Source organism: Thyridium curvatum (genome assembly GCF_004353045.1).
Source record: "Thyridium curvatum strain D216 chromosome Unknown NODE_25_length_444008_cov_73.864110, whole genome shotgun sequence".
Lineage (NCBI taxonomy): Eukaryota > Fungi > Ascomycota > Sordariomycetes > Thyridiales > Thyridiaceae > Thyridium > Thyridium curvatum.
In genome coordinates, this window is record NW_022156780.1 from 282990 (window position 1) to 297491 (window position 14502).

The 14502-nt window shown below is 56.5% G+C and overlaps 5 protein-coding genes across 5 annotated transcripts; 3 read left to right on the forward strand and 2 right to left on the reverse strand.

The window, feature by feature from the left end:
• Positions 1–951: 951 nt before the first annotated feature.
• Positions 952–3012, reverse strand: E0L32_005013 (uncharacterized protein; the record flags this gene model as incomplete). Its single annotated transcript, XM_031139488.1, has 1 exon — positions 952–3012. One exon carries the CDS (start codon positions 3010–3012, stop codon positions 952–954), a length of 2061 nt encoding a protein of 686 aa, XP_030996615.1.
• A 5086-nt stretch (positions 3013–8098) lies between these two features.
• On the forward strand, positions 8099–8929 carry E0L32_005014 (uncharacterized protein; the record flags this gene model as incomplete). The annotated part of the gene is made up of 3 exons (XM_031139489.1): positions 8099–8305; positions 8371–8616; positions 8723–8929. 3 exons carry the CDS (start codon positions 8099–8101, stop codon positions 8927–8929), a joined length of 660 nt encoding a protein of 219 aa, XP_030996616.1.
• A 974-nt stretch (positions 8930–9903) lies between these two features.
• Positions 9904–10941, forward strand: E0L32_005015 (uncharacterized protein; the record flags this gene model as incomplete). Its single annotated transcript, XM_031139490.1, has 1 exon — positions 9904–10941. One exon carries the CDS (start codon positions 9904–9906, stop codon positions 10939–10941), a length of 1038 nt encoding a protein of 345 aa, XP_030996617.1.
• Positions 10942–11101: 160 nt separating this feature from the next.
• On the forward strand, positions 11102–11560 carry E0L32_005016 (uncharacterized protein; the record flags this gene model as incomplete). Its single annotated transcript, XM_031139491.1, has 1 exon — positions 11102–11560. One exon carries the CDS (start codon positions 11102–11104, stop codon positions 11558–11560), a length of 459 nt encoding a protein of 152 aa, XP_030996618.1.
• A 407-nt stretch (positions 11561–11967) lies between these two features.
• E0L32_005017 (uncharacterized protein) lies at positions 11968–13539 on the reverse strand (the record flags this gene model as incomplete). Its single annotated transcript, XM_031139493.1, has 2 exons — positions 11968–12886; positions 12974–13539. The coding sequence occupies 2 exons, from the start codon at positions 13537–13539 to the stop codon at positions 11968–11970; spliced, it is 1485 nt and encodes a 494-aa protein (XP_030996619.1).
• Between the last annotated feature and the right edge of the window lie 963 nt (positions 13540–14502).

The following is a 14502-nucleotide window of genomic DNA, read 5'->3' on the forward strand; positions in this document are numbered from 1 at the left end:
TACCTAGCCAGCTAAGCCGGATCAGTTTCAATCATATGCCGCTTTTGGCCAAGGAGGAAAACAAAAACACGCAAATCACCACTTTCTATCCTCCTGTCTTATTTTGCCAATCATGAAAACGTCGTCTCGCAGGTAGTTTTAAAAGTTGATTTGTATTTTCTTCAGTGTAATGTCTTGCACGATGAAGATAAGGGGGGTATACAACAGGTAAAAAGAAAAAGAGTCCACAGCAGTCTTTTTCGTTGTGTTGTGTGCAAATATGAATGCCACTCATCCGTCTGCTTCCTGTCTCGCTTCCGTCTGCGTGGTTCGGTGGCCAGAAGGCCAGTGTGTTGCGTGCTCTTCAGAGAGGGAAGAAATAAAAACAAAGTTTGATTCAATGCCGATGTTCCTGTTTCGTCTCCCGGGGATGGACAACTCGCTCTCCCGAGACGGAAATAGTGTTTTGTTTTGGGGGGACAAACAAGAAGAAGAAGAACATGAATAAAAAGAAGAGATGAAATCCGCCAATGCCCAGTCTCTATTCGCTATGTTCCGATCTGTTGTGTCGTTCATCCGCCATAAACAAAAAGCCCATTCCATGCATACGGTGGCTCCTTCGCAGGGCCCAGCCACGGAGTGTACGCGGTATCACTCGTAGTGTAACAAAAAAGAGCAGAAAGAAAAAAAAAGGGAAAAAGCAAAACGTCCATGTCTATTTGTGTTGGGGGTATAAGTGATAGATCTCTGCATTTGTGGAAAACAAGCCAAGGGGGGAAAGAAAACAAAGCAATGGTTGGTCTGTGGTGTCGTGATGGGGTCATATCAGTTTGTTTGGGGTGGAAAGGGGATGAGTGAGGGGAATATGTACAAAAAGGATTCGTGGGAAAGATTGGGGACCCCTTTCGTCATTGCGGCCATCATGCATGCATGAGGCAAGGAGTCTGGTCTGGTGGTAGGTATGTCCTGGGTTCAAAAGACTGTAGGCCGCACCGCTCCAAAGGGAGCGCCAAAGTTATTGCTGATCTTGAGCTTGAGCGGGATGTCCGGCTCATCTCCGCCAGTCTTGGACCCCACGGAGCTCGTCGAGCTCGACCGCTCCTTCGGCTTCTGGGCCTCGATCACCTCGTCGCCGTCTACCTTTGCGAGGACAGGCTCGGCGTTCAGCTCGACCGGCGCTGCCTGCGGAGGCTCCGGGCCCTGCAGGACCGTGGGCGCCTCATCGTTCTGCACGACGTCCTCGAGCTTCTCCGATAACCTCCGGAAGAAGACCTCGTCGTGGGCAGGGATGTTCCGGATCATCAGGGGGCCCTTGAGCTCGGCGTCTCCTTCAGACGGCTCCATAAGCCGCTCGGGGTGGTCCTCGTCTGCTGCAATCTCAGCATGCTGGGGTTCGGCATGCATCTCCGGCCGCTTCTTAGGTGCCGCGCTCTGCGGACGCGGATCCGCGAGAATCAACCCGTCGGCGCCGAGCTGTATCGTAGGCGTGTTCTCGCCACTGCTCGAAGCCGTCGTGGCAGCGGTCCCCTGCGTCGATGGCAAGACGGACAGCGAATGACTCGGCGTGTGGCCGGCGTGCATCGTCAGCCGCCTGTCCTCCGCAGCCGCCAGCACCTGCAGCGTCTGTTCTTTGGACGAGACCTTGGCAAGCACCAGGGTAGGCTCTGGTTCGGGTTCGGACGGTGGGGACGGCTTCTCAGACGAGGACTTCGAGTCCGATGCCGAAGTATCGCCGTCGGTGAATGTGGGCTTCTTGATAGCCTTGGCCTTGATGAGGATGCCCTCGAGCTCGGGATGAATCTCCTGGACATCGACCGAAGGGATCGGCGCGCCACGAGCGTCGAGGAGCACCTCGGCCGGCTCGTCGTCGGCCAGGAAGTCGGGTTGTGCCTGCTGAGGCAGGGAAATGAAGGGAGCAGACTCAGGGGGTAGGCGGGTGAGGGTCTGGCTAGAGGCGAGTTCCGCAGGCTGTATCGGGTATGAGCGTGGAATTGCGGTCTGTGAAGAGAGGTTGTTGAAGGAGTCTCCATTGAGGATTTGGCCTCGGGCCAACGAGGTCTCGGACCCACGCAAGCTCTCTGGTGAGGCGTCGATGCTCCCATTGCGGGGATTGTCGAGCATGAGTACCGAGGGCTCTTCGTCTATCCTGTGTGGTCGAGAGAACCTGAGCGAGTCGATAGAGGACGAGCGTCCCTCCAGGATGCGGATGCGCTCGAGCAGCATGGCACGCTCTAGGTCCCACTCGGTGCGCTCGACCTCCATGATGGCTCTCTCCTCCCGGTAGACCTCTTCGGCACGAGCCCGGTTGGCTTCGAGATACTTGCGCTCGTTTTCCCAAGCTTCCCTGATGACCTTGTTCTGCTGCTTGAGCTGCTGGATGATGGTCTGGTATGTCTGGGGGTTCGAGCCGTCGACGGAGACAGAGCGGCCGGTGAAGCTGGAGACGCTGTAGCCACACGCCGGACCGGCGCTCACCGACGGCGGACTACGCACGCCGTTGAGCGCGCCGTCGAGGGGGAGCATGGCGTACGGCATGTTGGACGGAGAGCCGACGGCGGACCTAGTCCTGCCCATGCCGTGGCTACCGACGGAAGCAGCTCTCCTGGTCGGCGACAGACTCGCGGATCTCTGCTGTCGCCGCCTCTCTTGTTGCATCTGCTGGTGGATCTGGGTGGAGGTCGGAGTCAAGTGAGGAGAGAGGAACATGGGCGGCTCCGGCTGGGGAAGAGCGCGGCTGCTGGACGAGAGAGGAGAGCGGACGCTCCGGGTCGCACGAGAGTCCGGGACGGGGTTTGTCGTGCTGCCTTGGGGAGCTGGCGAAGCTAGCCTGTCGCGCGAACCGCTGGACGAGCTGTTCTGGTAGTCGAAGTATCCGTGTGCGCCGCCGTGGGCGCCGCGAGAAGGAAGGGCGAGCGGGGAGATGACCGAGGTTGAAGACTCGCCGCTGACGCCGGAAAACGACGAAGTGCGCATGCTGTCGCTGTCGACGAGAGCACTGGTAGGTTGGAGCGAATCAGAGAGCAGCCTCGTCATGTCGAGCGCAGCGACAGGGAGGTGCGAGGGCGAGGGCGAGGGCGAGGGCGAGGGCGTGAGGACGTGGATGTTGCGGGGGCCAGCATCGACGGTGACGTTATATGCGGGCCAAGACGGCGGACTGGTTCATTGAAGCCGTGGTGAGGCCGAATGCGGTAGGGGTCGTCGGTTGGGGGTGTTTGTTGTCGACGTCGTCGCGGATTGGGCGCATGGGGAGTCGATTGTGAAGAAATGATAGATATTGTATGCCGTTCGTGCTGTGCAGGTTGTCGTGTAATTTTTCTGTTTGTCGGATGGTTGTAGATGCATGGTCTGGGCTGGGCTGCAGAGAGAGAGAGAGTCCGGGGTTTGCGTTGTCTCTGGCTGCTCTGCCGTGGCACTTGTTGGAAATTGGGGGTCCAGGCATGGATGGAATGGGAAGGGGGAAGCAGGTCCGCCAGCGATGACTGGGTCTGGGTTGGGTGGTACTTGCTGGAGGTACCTGACGTCGAAGCTCACCCACTGACTGGCAGCTGTTCTGCAGGGTGGTGCTGGCCTGCCAGGTGTAGGAACTTGGGTGAGGTGGGTGAGGTACATGCTGACGCAGGTGCTGACACGCGACCACACCTCCACGACGAAAAAGGTACCCGACGTTCTATCGGGCACCCACGCTCGCAGCAAGTCACTGTGAGTCACTGAACTCAGGGCCACCGCCTGCGATCCATCGTTTTAGGTACCTACCTACCGCATCGCCAGGGCTCTCTCTCTCTGTTCGAAATATGCGTGTGGGGGGCCTTATTAGGCTCGATTTAGCTCCTTCTAGGGTACCCGCAAGGCCGGGCGTGCCAGGGCAGGGCCGAGGGTACTGGAGTGGAGGGTTAGCAAGGGTTGAGGTACATACCTGTGCAAGTAGGTAGGCAAGTCCGCTGTTTTACCGACTTTGCCAACGCATGCCATACCCGCCTTTCCGAAGCTTCTCCTGCTCCTCCCCTGGTCTGGCACAGCTCAACTCTTGAGTTCCCCTTGCTAATGTGTGCTAGAGGAAGTACAAGTAGCTTCACCAGGGTACCTCACCAAAGGTCACAAGCTCCCGAGTCCAGCAAAGGTCTAGGCTCAGCTAGCCGGCATGCTACAGGTACTTGTAGCATCGGACAGAAGGGAGCGGGAGCGGGAGCGGAACGCTCATGTGAGCTTGGAAAAGAGATGCTGTTGTGGGCGAGTTTTCTCTGCTTGGTCCCGTCCGAATAATGCCCATTGGCTTTCATTCGGGAGCCAGAAAAAGAGTGACTTTGCCTGGAGTGAGGCGCCTCTTCGGCGAACTTCTGTACAGGCAGACCAGGGGATGCGTGTATGTGCCTACTTCGTAAGGTAGCTACCCGTACCTGACCGAAAACTGGAGCATCCGTCCTCTTGAATGGATCGTCCCGGCTTGGGTGAATTGGGAAATGTCTCACCGACACGCGTACGGGCGCCGCACGGTGGCCCTACCGACTGGCAAACACTGGGTCGCAGTTCGGCCAAACACACACGCGAAATTACTTCTCAAACGGCTTGCCCTAGAGTCAAGGCAGAGAAGGCGAGACATTTGTGGACAGATCGCGAGACGAATTCCCTGCTGTTGCGTCGGACCGAGACTTGACTCGACGACTGGAGCCGGCCGGTTTGACATGTGCTCTGACAAGAACCCAGGAGTCAACTCGGTCCTTTTTTTTGGTGGTAGGCATTGAGACAGGCACCGAGGGAGAAAACACATCGACAGCCAGGTACTTTGTCTCGCCTTCGAAACGTGCTTTGGGTGCCAAGGGAGACAAAAGGGATTCGCAGCAGGGAACGGCCCGCTGAACCAGTAAAATGCCATCCTTTTTGGGATCGATAAGTTGCCGCAAGATTGGCATGATTGGCGCATTCCGCCCAGTGCACGGATGGCGGCGTCGATGGGGCTGTCTGGCGTGTGTCTGGCTGCAAGGGTCCTCCCGTTCTTTTCCATTGGACATCGCGCTGCTGTCTACCCAGCAAGCCACGACTGCCCTTCTTTTCCTCTTTCGGGCGACTGGCTGGTCCACCTGACGGACGCAAGGGGACACAAAAGAGGCTTGCTGAAAACCGACTGCTGCATGCCGTGGAGCAAACAGGTACGATGTAGGTAGAGCCTCACCGGTTCAATGCCTCTTCCCCATCCGATTCGTTGATCACTCCACGAGAAGTGCCTCCCCATCGAGGCGAGAGGTGTGCCACCACTCGCTTCCCCGATGAAACCTTGGTGGTGGTGCGCCTCCCAACTGGGTGGTGGCCTTTTGGATTCACGCACGGCACGGGATTCTCCCTCCGCATCCCCCGGCGCGCTGCCATTCGCCGCCTCCTCAACAATCGTGGAGGTTCATGCATTTGCGAGCCGCTGCAGGCGAGGTCAAAAAGCTCTTTGGCCTGGAGAGAACGCCCCCCATTGTTCTTCTGCGCTCCCGCATCTCTTGTCCCCGTGGGACAGGCCAGGCCCTTGTGCGCAAGACCCTGCATGTACGTGGTCACAAGGGCTCGTCCAATATTCCTTCCCGTAGCGTGCGTCTTGACCTGGCTCCGATGTGAGCAGATGGACTGCCGCATCAACAGAGGGGAGAGCGAACTCGGCGCTTCCACTCTAGGAATTCGGCTGGCCGCCAGAAGCTGACTAGAACCAAACGAGATCAAGCGGTTCCATCCGCCAGAAGGGGGGAGAAGAGGAGTCGCAATAAAACGAAAAGCGGCCATTTTCCTCCGTCGAAATGTCAAAATGGACCCTGGCTGTGGGGTTGGCGGATAGACTTGAGGGATGCTAAAGAAATCCCATGCCATCAAGTGACCACTCTATCGGGAAGACCAGGCCCGGCATAGCGCACCACCAGGTCGTCGACAGACCGTGGCGGCGCTTGCAAAAGTAGACTCGGGATTGTACGTTCGGAGAGCCGCCCGACGCCCACGGTCCCCAGTCAAGATAATTGAAGTGCTCTTTTCCCTTTCCTTGTGCCCTAGTGGGGTGTGTCTTTGATTGAGGCAGGAGTTCAGCAAAGCCCTTCCTTCCTACGATACTCCTCCTGCCCTTTTCAGGGTCCTGGACCCTGAACCAATTGGTTTGCAGGGAATTTGTGCTGTCTACTACCACTCCCCAGACCCCCGTCACTGGCCCGCCCCAGCCAAAACATCCGACCACACCAGACAAGACAATTCCGCCATCTCGCGACAACTCCGCCCGCGCGCGCTCTCCTCCTCAGGGTCAAGGAGAGGTGTTTGTCTGCGGATGGCGAAGACCGGAGAATTGCCTGGGAGGTTGTTTTCTTGGCCTCGGACATTGTAGTAGCCGGACTGCCGCCCGGCGTGGAACAACGACCAGCCGATGCCGTCGTTGGCTTCCCAGTGTCGCTGCGGACTTGCTTTCTTTCTGAGGCACCGGATATGATGCCAAGCTTTGCATTGGGGTGGAGGGAGGGTGGAGGGAGATTGTTTGCTGCCAGGACAACCTTTGGAGGCCGAAGAGCATCCGTGTGAGCCCAGTGTCCTCGGTCTACCGGTTCCCCATTGAGCACTCTTCTGATCCGGATACTGGCTGGCCCCAAACAGCTCGTCAAACTCTCCGCCATTCTTATCACGGTAAGGTTTCGTAGGCTGTCTCAACCTCGCACAGCAGAGATCTCAGTGCGAACTGCTCAGAGTACACTGGTCGTCTCGCGACAGACAGCCACGGGTGACTGTGTAATGCGCACTGGGAGCGACTGTTGGCGTGGAGTCGTCGAGCGGAATACCAAGCGTCGTCGGACTGTTTCGCATTGCTGTCCCGGTCGAGCAACATACCTGTTTCCTGTTCGATGCCATGGGAATGAACCTGTTTAAGTTCCTTCGTGACGTGTAGTGCGTACCGGACTAGGTGCTTGTTGGTCCGGCGCTGTGAGTCTCTGCGGAGATATAGGGGGGTGCTTGACGGAACGGGCACCGTAGATGTTCGAGAACCATCACGTCAAGTGAAATCCAGTCAGATTGGTCGACAGACTGTCAATATAAGCACATAACTATCCATCAAACTCATTCAGTTTAAGCTATTTTGGTGCGTGTTTCGGATATGCATTGTTATCATTGAAGGGTCTCCTGTCAATGAGCTTCCGTCAACTGTTCCGGACCCCCGCTTGCATGCCTTGTTGTTTCAGTCACCCGGAGAGAAGAAGGTTCAGCTAGAGTACGATATCGTGGGATGGCATGTGACATGACGAGCCGTCACGACCTTCCCGTGCCAATCAGAGTGCTTGGTAGCCTTATCTACCTTCCCCAAAGTCCTGTTCTAATCAAGCTCGAGCCGGGACGGTCCGTGGTTTCATAGAACTCTCATGTCCTTTCCTGGTCCCTGACTTTGCAAAGATCGGGAGACGCCCTCCTGGCCCGAGGTTCCCTTGAACCCAAGAGAATCGGTCGAGAGCAGCTTGCACGCACAGTGCCTCCAACTGGTTGAAGTCACCACGAGGTAGCTTCCATCCGGTAACAGGAGCGAACCGGGATGAGCTTCACGCGAGTGCTATGTCAGTACTACCCACCTCATACATATGTCACGGACAGCCCTACACACACCGTATCTGAGTTGTCTAGCACCAGAGGTGAATCATGGTCGCCCCGTCATTGTCTCTCAGAGGATCAAGGGGTTGCTCTGCAGGAGGAGAGTTGATTTGAGCCTGTTTATCATATAAGATTCGACCGGGGGAACTGAATTTCTCCTCTCCCGAGTCTATGCCCTCACTTTGCGTGGTAACGTTACCAATGAAGAAAGTAAAAAAGTTGGAGACTTGAAGGCGCGATTATCACTCGCAAAGATGATAGAAAGGCCGATCCCCACAGACCCGAATGAAAAAGCGCTCCTTCCACCTTAGACAACTTCAATCTTCAGGATCAGTCTGAGAAAACTTCTCAAGGCTTCTGCTCTGGTTGTGTATCTGCTCGTCTTTCATCGCCGTGGCCCCAGCCCCTTCTAGCGACTTCTCAGCATTGTATCTATCTCATCCCACTCTGCACCAGACCGTGGACTCTGGGGAGCGGCTCTTCACTGTTCAGCAAGTTTCAAGACACCATTTGTGGCCTCGAAGCCAAACTCACGATGCCTCTTACATTGGAAGCTACGCCTCCTGACGGGCTAAAGATGTCCCAGTGCATCAATTGCATCCGTCATGCCACTTGCCTGACGGACCCCAACGTCGTCGTCCCGAGGATATTTTGCGACTTCACTACCATGTATGCCACAGCGGCCTGTCAGAGATGTCTCGACGATTACGGCGGTGGAGATGGTGCACATCAATGCTCCCCTGTACGATGAGTCGAGCCCACACCTTGAAGCTGAAATTGATCCACTGGGACTGACAATGATTGCAGGCACCAGCTGCAATGCTCGGCAATCAAAAGGAGCTGTTCTTGCTTCTCGACTGGATCTCTCCGCTCGTGGATCTGCGGCGGGGCAGCACCAGTCTGGACGGCGAAGCCAGTCTCCCAGGCGGAGACCGCAGAGAGGCATTCATAGATATCATCACCAGCTTGTATGACCTGATCTCGAGTTTCCTGGTGGCCGAAAAGGCTCACCGAAACCAGCATGGGCTTCAACCGCAGGGTCCAACCACAGAAGTAAGTCGGCCTGGCTACAGACCCCCAAGCCTTTGTCCGTGTTGGCTGACAAGCTCTTTGCCCGGGTCAGGTGGACGTAAGCTACCGCAGCTTCTGTGAACTTCAGAAGGTCAACTGCGCGTTGCTCGACTCTGTGGACCACGAGCTTCTATACCTCAGGCCCGGAGACTCTGGCTATGTGATTTGGGCACTGGCGAAGGATACATTCATCCTGAGAGTGCGCTACACCATCACTTCTCGACTAAATGCGATGGCGGAGTGTGCTTCCAGAATCCTGGACAACACCCCAGAGTCACTTCACAACGACGTTTAGAGTTGATGGGGATTGGTGACTTGCTTTAGTTGTTGTGTTTTGGGATCTGTTTGGGAATGGATGTGTCTTGGGATCTGTTTGGTAATGGGTAATGGGTTCGGCGCGAGCGTGTTTCGGGACCGGCTTCTTGGATTCATTGGCTTAGGAGATTGTACACCAAATGGATTACGTAGGTAGCTTGTTCTTACTCAAACCAATTCAGCGGTCGATTCAGAGCTTCTGTGCTGGGTATTATGGCTACGGTGAAACAACAACCAACACATTACCGTGAACTCACGACGAACCAAGTGTTCCTTCACTTGGGTCTATCCACAATCGCCAAGGCAGTGATGCGCGAGTTTAGTCTTTCTCCAAATGTCCCTCGCAGGAGGAGCATGCGTCACACTCGCGAGTCGGGACCTTCCCCAAGCTAGAGTTGTCCGCATTGTTCCGTGGGAACCCAAAACATGATAGCAGGTATCCGGGGGGGGGGAAGTCCGCAACTGCGCCATGTCGCTCCTGTACCAAGATTCAGAGCGACTTGGCGGGACTGAAACAATATGCTCAAGACGTGCTCATCATTAGTGAAGGCAGCAACAAACAAAGGCTCTTTGCCGTGCTCCCTCTGGGTATATAAAGAGAGGCCAGCAGCCCCTCGGTCCATTTCCAAAACTCATTCCTTTTCTATCTTCCAACCTCTTCCCTCATTTTATCTTCGATTCTATCTTCAAACCTCGATCGAACCCCCTTTCCGTTCAACTCATTCCTTTTCTATCTTCGATTCTATCTTCAAACCTCGATCGAAGCCGGTTTCCGTTTAACTTATTGCCCTTCCCGTTCAACCTATCAATCTATTGCCCTTCCCGTTCAACTTATTCCTTCAGCCACCCACCCACCCCCTGTCTCCAAACATCGTTCCGCTTCTATCTATCGTTCCTCTTCCTTTTGTCTATCGTTCCTTTTCTGTCTTCCACAAACAGAAACGCCTGCCCACAATGGACCACTTTACTCGCTACTATAGCTCCCAGGTGGCCACTCGCGAAGAGCGGTTGAAGGATTTGGAGGAGAAGATGGCGAAGGCAGCTCCCCCTGCCGGCGAGTTCAGGGGGAGCATAGCGCACGACGGGCCCAGCACTCGAGTCACGCTCCGAGTCAGCCACCACATTTTCGTGACGACCGAGGCCACGCTGACTGCCGAGAGCCGGTACTTCCGCTGCCGCCTCTGGGGCCTCCACTACGAGGGCTGCCAGTGCTCGGACGGCGCTCATCCCGACGGCAGGCCCGACGACGACGGGACCTACTTCGTCAACGCCGACCCATACATGTTCGAGCACATCTACGAGCACATGCGGCTCGGCCGGTTCCCGCTCTTGTACGACGTCGAGACGGCCAACTTCGAGTTCGGCAAGTACGCCGCGCTCCTGCACTGGGCCAAGGTCTTCGACGTATACACCCTCGAGCGCTGGATCGAGGAGGAGCGGTACCGCGGCGTCGTGCGCACCGTCTACGAGCCCGTGTACTTCTACTCGTACGAGGACCTCATGGACCATCTGAAGTGGCACGACGAGAACGGAGACGAGGACCAGCTCGAGCTCAGCTACATGTGGGTAGAGGGCGGCCGGGTCTCGAGCATCTACCGCAGGCCGGGTTGGAGGCTGCAGGAGCGCAGTGCGGAAGAGACCGGAGAAGAGCGATCGGAGGAGAGCGGTGCGGAAGAGACCGGAGAAGGGCGATCGGAGGAGCTCCGGCTGCAGACCCCAGAGCCACGGTGCCCAGACGACCACAGGTGGTGTCCGTTTCACAGGGAACTGTTGGGCGTATTCATCAGAAAGACCGTTGTTTTCCGCCCGTGGCTTTGCTACAAAGGGTCGTTTCGGGGCGCGGAGGAAGAGGTCCAGGAGGGCGAGGAGGAAGTCAACAATGGCGAGGAGGGGGAGGTCAACGAGGGCGACGAGGAGGCGGTCAAGAAGGACGGAGAGGATGAGGAGGATGAGGTCGCCAGCCTAAGCAGGAGCATGGAAAGGTTCCAATAATTTCTCCGCCATGCCGGCGAAGACGCCTACAACCGCTTTCTCATCTACTTCGTCGCACCGACCGTTTTGGTGTCCATGCTCCTATGCCAGACTTCCGGTACACAGGCGACATCAATCCGACAGGGCCAAGAGGCCGTAGCAGCGGCGGCCTCTATGCCCTATGCCAGACTTCCGATACACAGGCGACATCAATCCGACAGGGCCAAGAGGCCGTAGCAGCGGCGGCCTCTATGAGAGACCCCCCACGAGAGTCTCGGTCCGCTTCGACCACGACCTCTACTCGGGTCCCGACTCCGGACTTGACATCAGCCTCTCCCTCGACTCCAAACCCGAGTTGGCCCTCAGCAAGGCCCCCTGGCGCAGCAGGAGGGGGGGCAGGGCTCGTATCCCAGACTTCGCGGATGAGACACAGGCAACCGTGGACGCTCTCACTATGCCTGCCTACGAGACACAGGAGGAGGTCAACGAGGGCGACGAGGAGGCGGTCAAGAAGGACGGAGAGGATAAGGACCTATATCCATTTGTAACTCGTGGGAAACAGGCCCGCCACACTAGCATGTTTAAAAAATTTCGAATTTTTGATTTCCAAGAGTCGAGTTCATTTCAATCTGCTTCTTAGTCTCTTATTGTAGAAATTATTATGGAAAGAGCTCCCATGTTCAATCTCAATTCTTGTCAGATCTTGGTCTGAGGTAAAGATCTCCTCCCATTTCACATATGAGATCGTCTCCCAGTGCACGAGACGCAGAAAAACAATATTACAAACCTTCAAACTGTGCTGTGAAACCTGACGAATATGAACACGGAGAGTTGAGAAAACACAGGGCTCCAGATCAAGCTGGGGAGTCTGAAGAGAAATTTAGATCAGGGAGGTAATACAATCTCAACAGTAGAAGGAAATGTGCATTCGAAACCCTCAGTCAGACCCAGGGGCGCTGAGGAGGCACCATAGGAGGAGCGTATCGTGGCCTGCTGGCAGCACCGTCCGACCATCGCCACGGGAGCAGGTCTTTGTATCGAGCCGGTTTAAATAAAGTTGTCCAGGAACTCCTGACTTTTCCGCCGGCTTTTGTCAGATACGGCACGGCGTACGATCTTTCGAGCATTTCGGTGCTCTCCATGGATCGGCGTCGCGATCTTCTCGCGACGGGCCAAGTCGGCCTCCCAAGAAGTGAGCGCCAGTCCGTTGGCGACTACGGTATAGCCCTCTCCTGCTGTGCTCGTCTGAGCGTAGAAGCATGGCCAAATTGCCGCAGCGACCTCGGACTCCCTGAGGGGTTGGACGGGCGCTGGGCCGCTCCCGCCAGGCGTACCGTTTGCTTCATTACTCCCGTTCTGCTGAGACTCAGGCCGTTGCTTTCTGAACAGGGGCTCCCAGACAGCGACGGATCCTTGTACGTTCCAATCCAGATCCGGGATCACTCTGCAGTTGAGACCCTGGATGCTCTTCCAGGTATCGCACGCGTGACGGCACCATGCCTCGAGAGCTTGGCTAAGCTGCGGTTGGATCTTCTCGGGGACGAGTCTCTTGAAGGAATCGTGCATGCCTTTGCTGGCGGCATCGATGCGTGAGAGGGCGTTTTGTTCGAGGCGGCTCTCGCCTGCTCTGAAAAGACATCGCCGTAGGTACTCCGCGGCCTGCGTCTTCTGCTTCTCCTCGACGACGTCGAGGAGATCGCTCATCTCGTCTCCAGTCCGTGTGACGTAGACGGGCTGGAACAACTCGCGAGTCGACACGGAGGCGAGATACCCCAGGCCTGCCGCCACGCGCATCTTCTTGGCCAGCGCAGTGTTCGACGGGAGCACTGGGACGCTGACGGTCTCGGCATCTCTGGTGAAATCCTGCCACTCACCCTTGTTGAAGAAGGCATCATCCAAGTCTTGGCCGAGAAACCGCTCGACGAGCTGGGACGCAGACTTGAAGAGGGCATTGAGGCTCTCGTCGCTAATTCGTTTTTGTTCACTGTCAGTATTGACACCATTGGGCGCGTAAAGAAAGACTATGCGCATGATGTAAGAGAGAAGAACTCACACTCCGGCAGTATAAGGTACAGGCTTCATTGCCAGATCCCTGAAGAACGTGTCGGTCCTCGCGAGCCTCTCCAGCTGCTTCTGGAGGTCCTTCTTGTCCTCGAGGGCCTTTTCCAGCTCCTCCACTTCCCTGTCGCGCTCGCCGAGCTCGGTGCTCAGCCGCGCCGTTTCGTCCCGGGCCTTCTGTATCTCCGCGCGCAGCTCCTCGAGGACCGTCCGTACTCTGGCAACCGTGGCGTTGAGCTCCTCGTTGGTCTTGTCAGCCTGCGAGAGCGCGGCGGCCATCTTTTCGTGCTTGGACCGCATGTCTCGGTACTCTAGCTGCGTGTTGGCGATGGACTCGAGGTTCCTCGAGTTTGCGAGGCTGAGCACTTCGTTCTCCTTGGAGAGGCGCTTGGACTCTTCAATGGCTGCGGCAATGGCTTGGGCAGTGCGGCCCTCGAGCAGTGTCTGCAGACCCTGGACGAGGTCTTGCACGGCTGCGGGGGCGAGTGGCGTTGCCTGAGCCGTGTTGCCGTTGGTCTTGCCATTGACCTGGCCGTTGGTCTGGGGTTTGGTCGGTGCCATGGTGGCTTTTGAAGGATGTCTGAGGAACCGGTCATGTTCTTGCTCGGTTCGAAGAAAGGGGGAGTGCTCTTAAATATCCGAGAGTGAGAGAGCGAGGAGACAGAGACAGGGAAGAAAACGCCCAATCGTCATTCTGCAGATTCTGCCTGCTTGTTGATACGGTGCAAGTGGCCCACAGTTTGCTGGTTCTCATTTCAGCCGCAATCGCGACGGAATCGAGGCTGCTCTTCACCGGATACACCAGCCACCCAGATCGCGATGCGGACCACCCTCGCAGACCCCGGCGGCCAATTGGGGCGAGTGGGAGCTGCATCCGCCATTGGACAGCTCCACCCCAGCGCGTCCGAACTTGCAGGTCTCGACCGACGCCCGTTCTGACGTGGCTCGCCCGTACTTGTGCTTGGTCTGCACTTACCAAGCATAATGCGTTGAGTATGTGTTTTGCTCTCTCGAAACCACCCTGTTGCCTTCTCGCCTTGAGCACACCGGTGGGGGGCCAATGCGGGAGGCCCCCGACCTTGGGACCTTGGGGTGCATAATTGCGTACCATCACATGACGGACACTTGGTCGATAATGTGGGAGGGAGACTGAAATGCGTTTTGTTTTCGGGAGCTATGCCCGTCGGATGAGGGATCTTGAGAGGGCTGACGGAGGTTGATACGCTCTTGATGTGTCTAGGGAGATATCATGTTCAAAGCTCCGAGGTCTTGGCACTTTGTTGTTGTGTTGGTCCATTGCCGATCATGCAACGACTGTGGACGTGAAAGACATCACGCAGCTAGGGGAAGCGTTGCCATTGGAGCACAACGTGCAGTATAGCAGACCCATGTTGACATCGGAGCAGGTGGTAGGCGAGGAGAGCATTGAGTTCCAAGAAATACGATTTTTTACTTGCAGATGTGCCTAAAGTGCTGTTTAGAGCTATCCTCTCAGAAGCGAAGGCAGTCTCCGTCCACATGTCC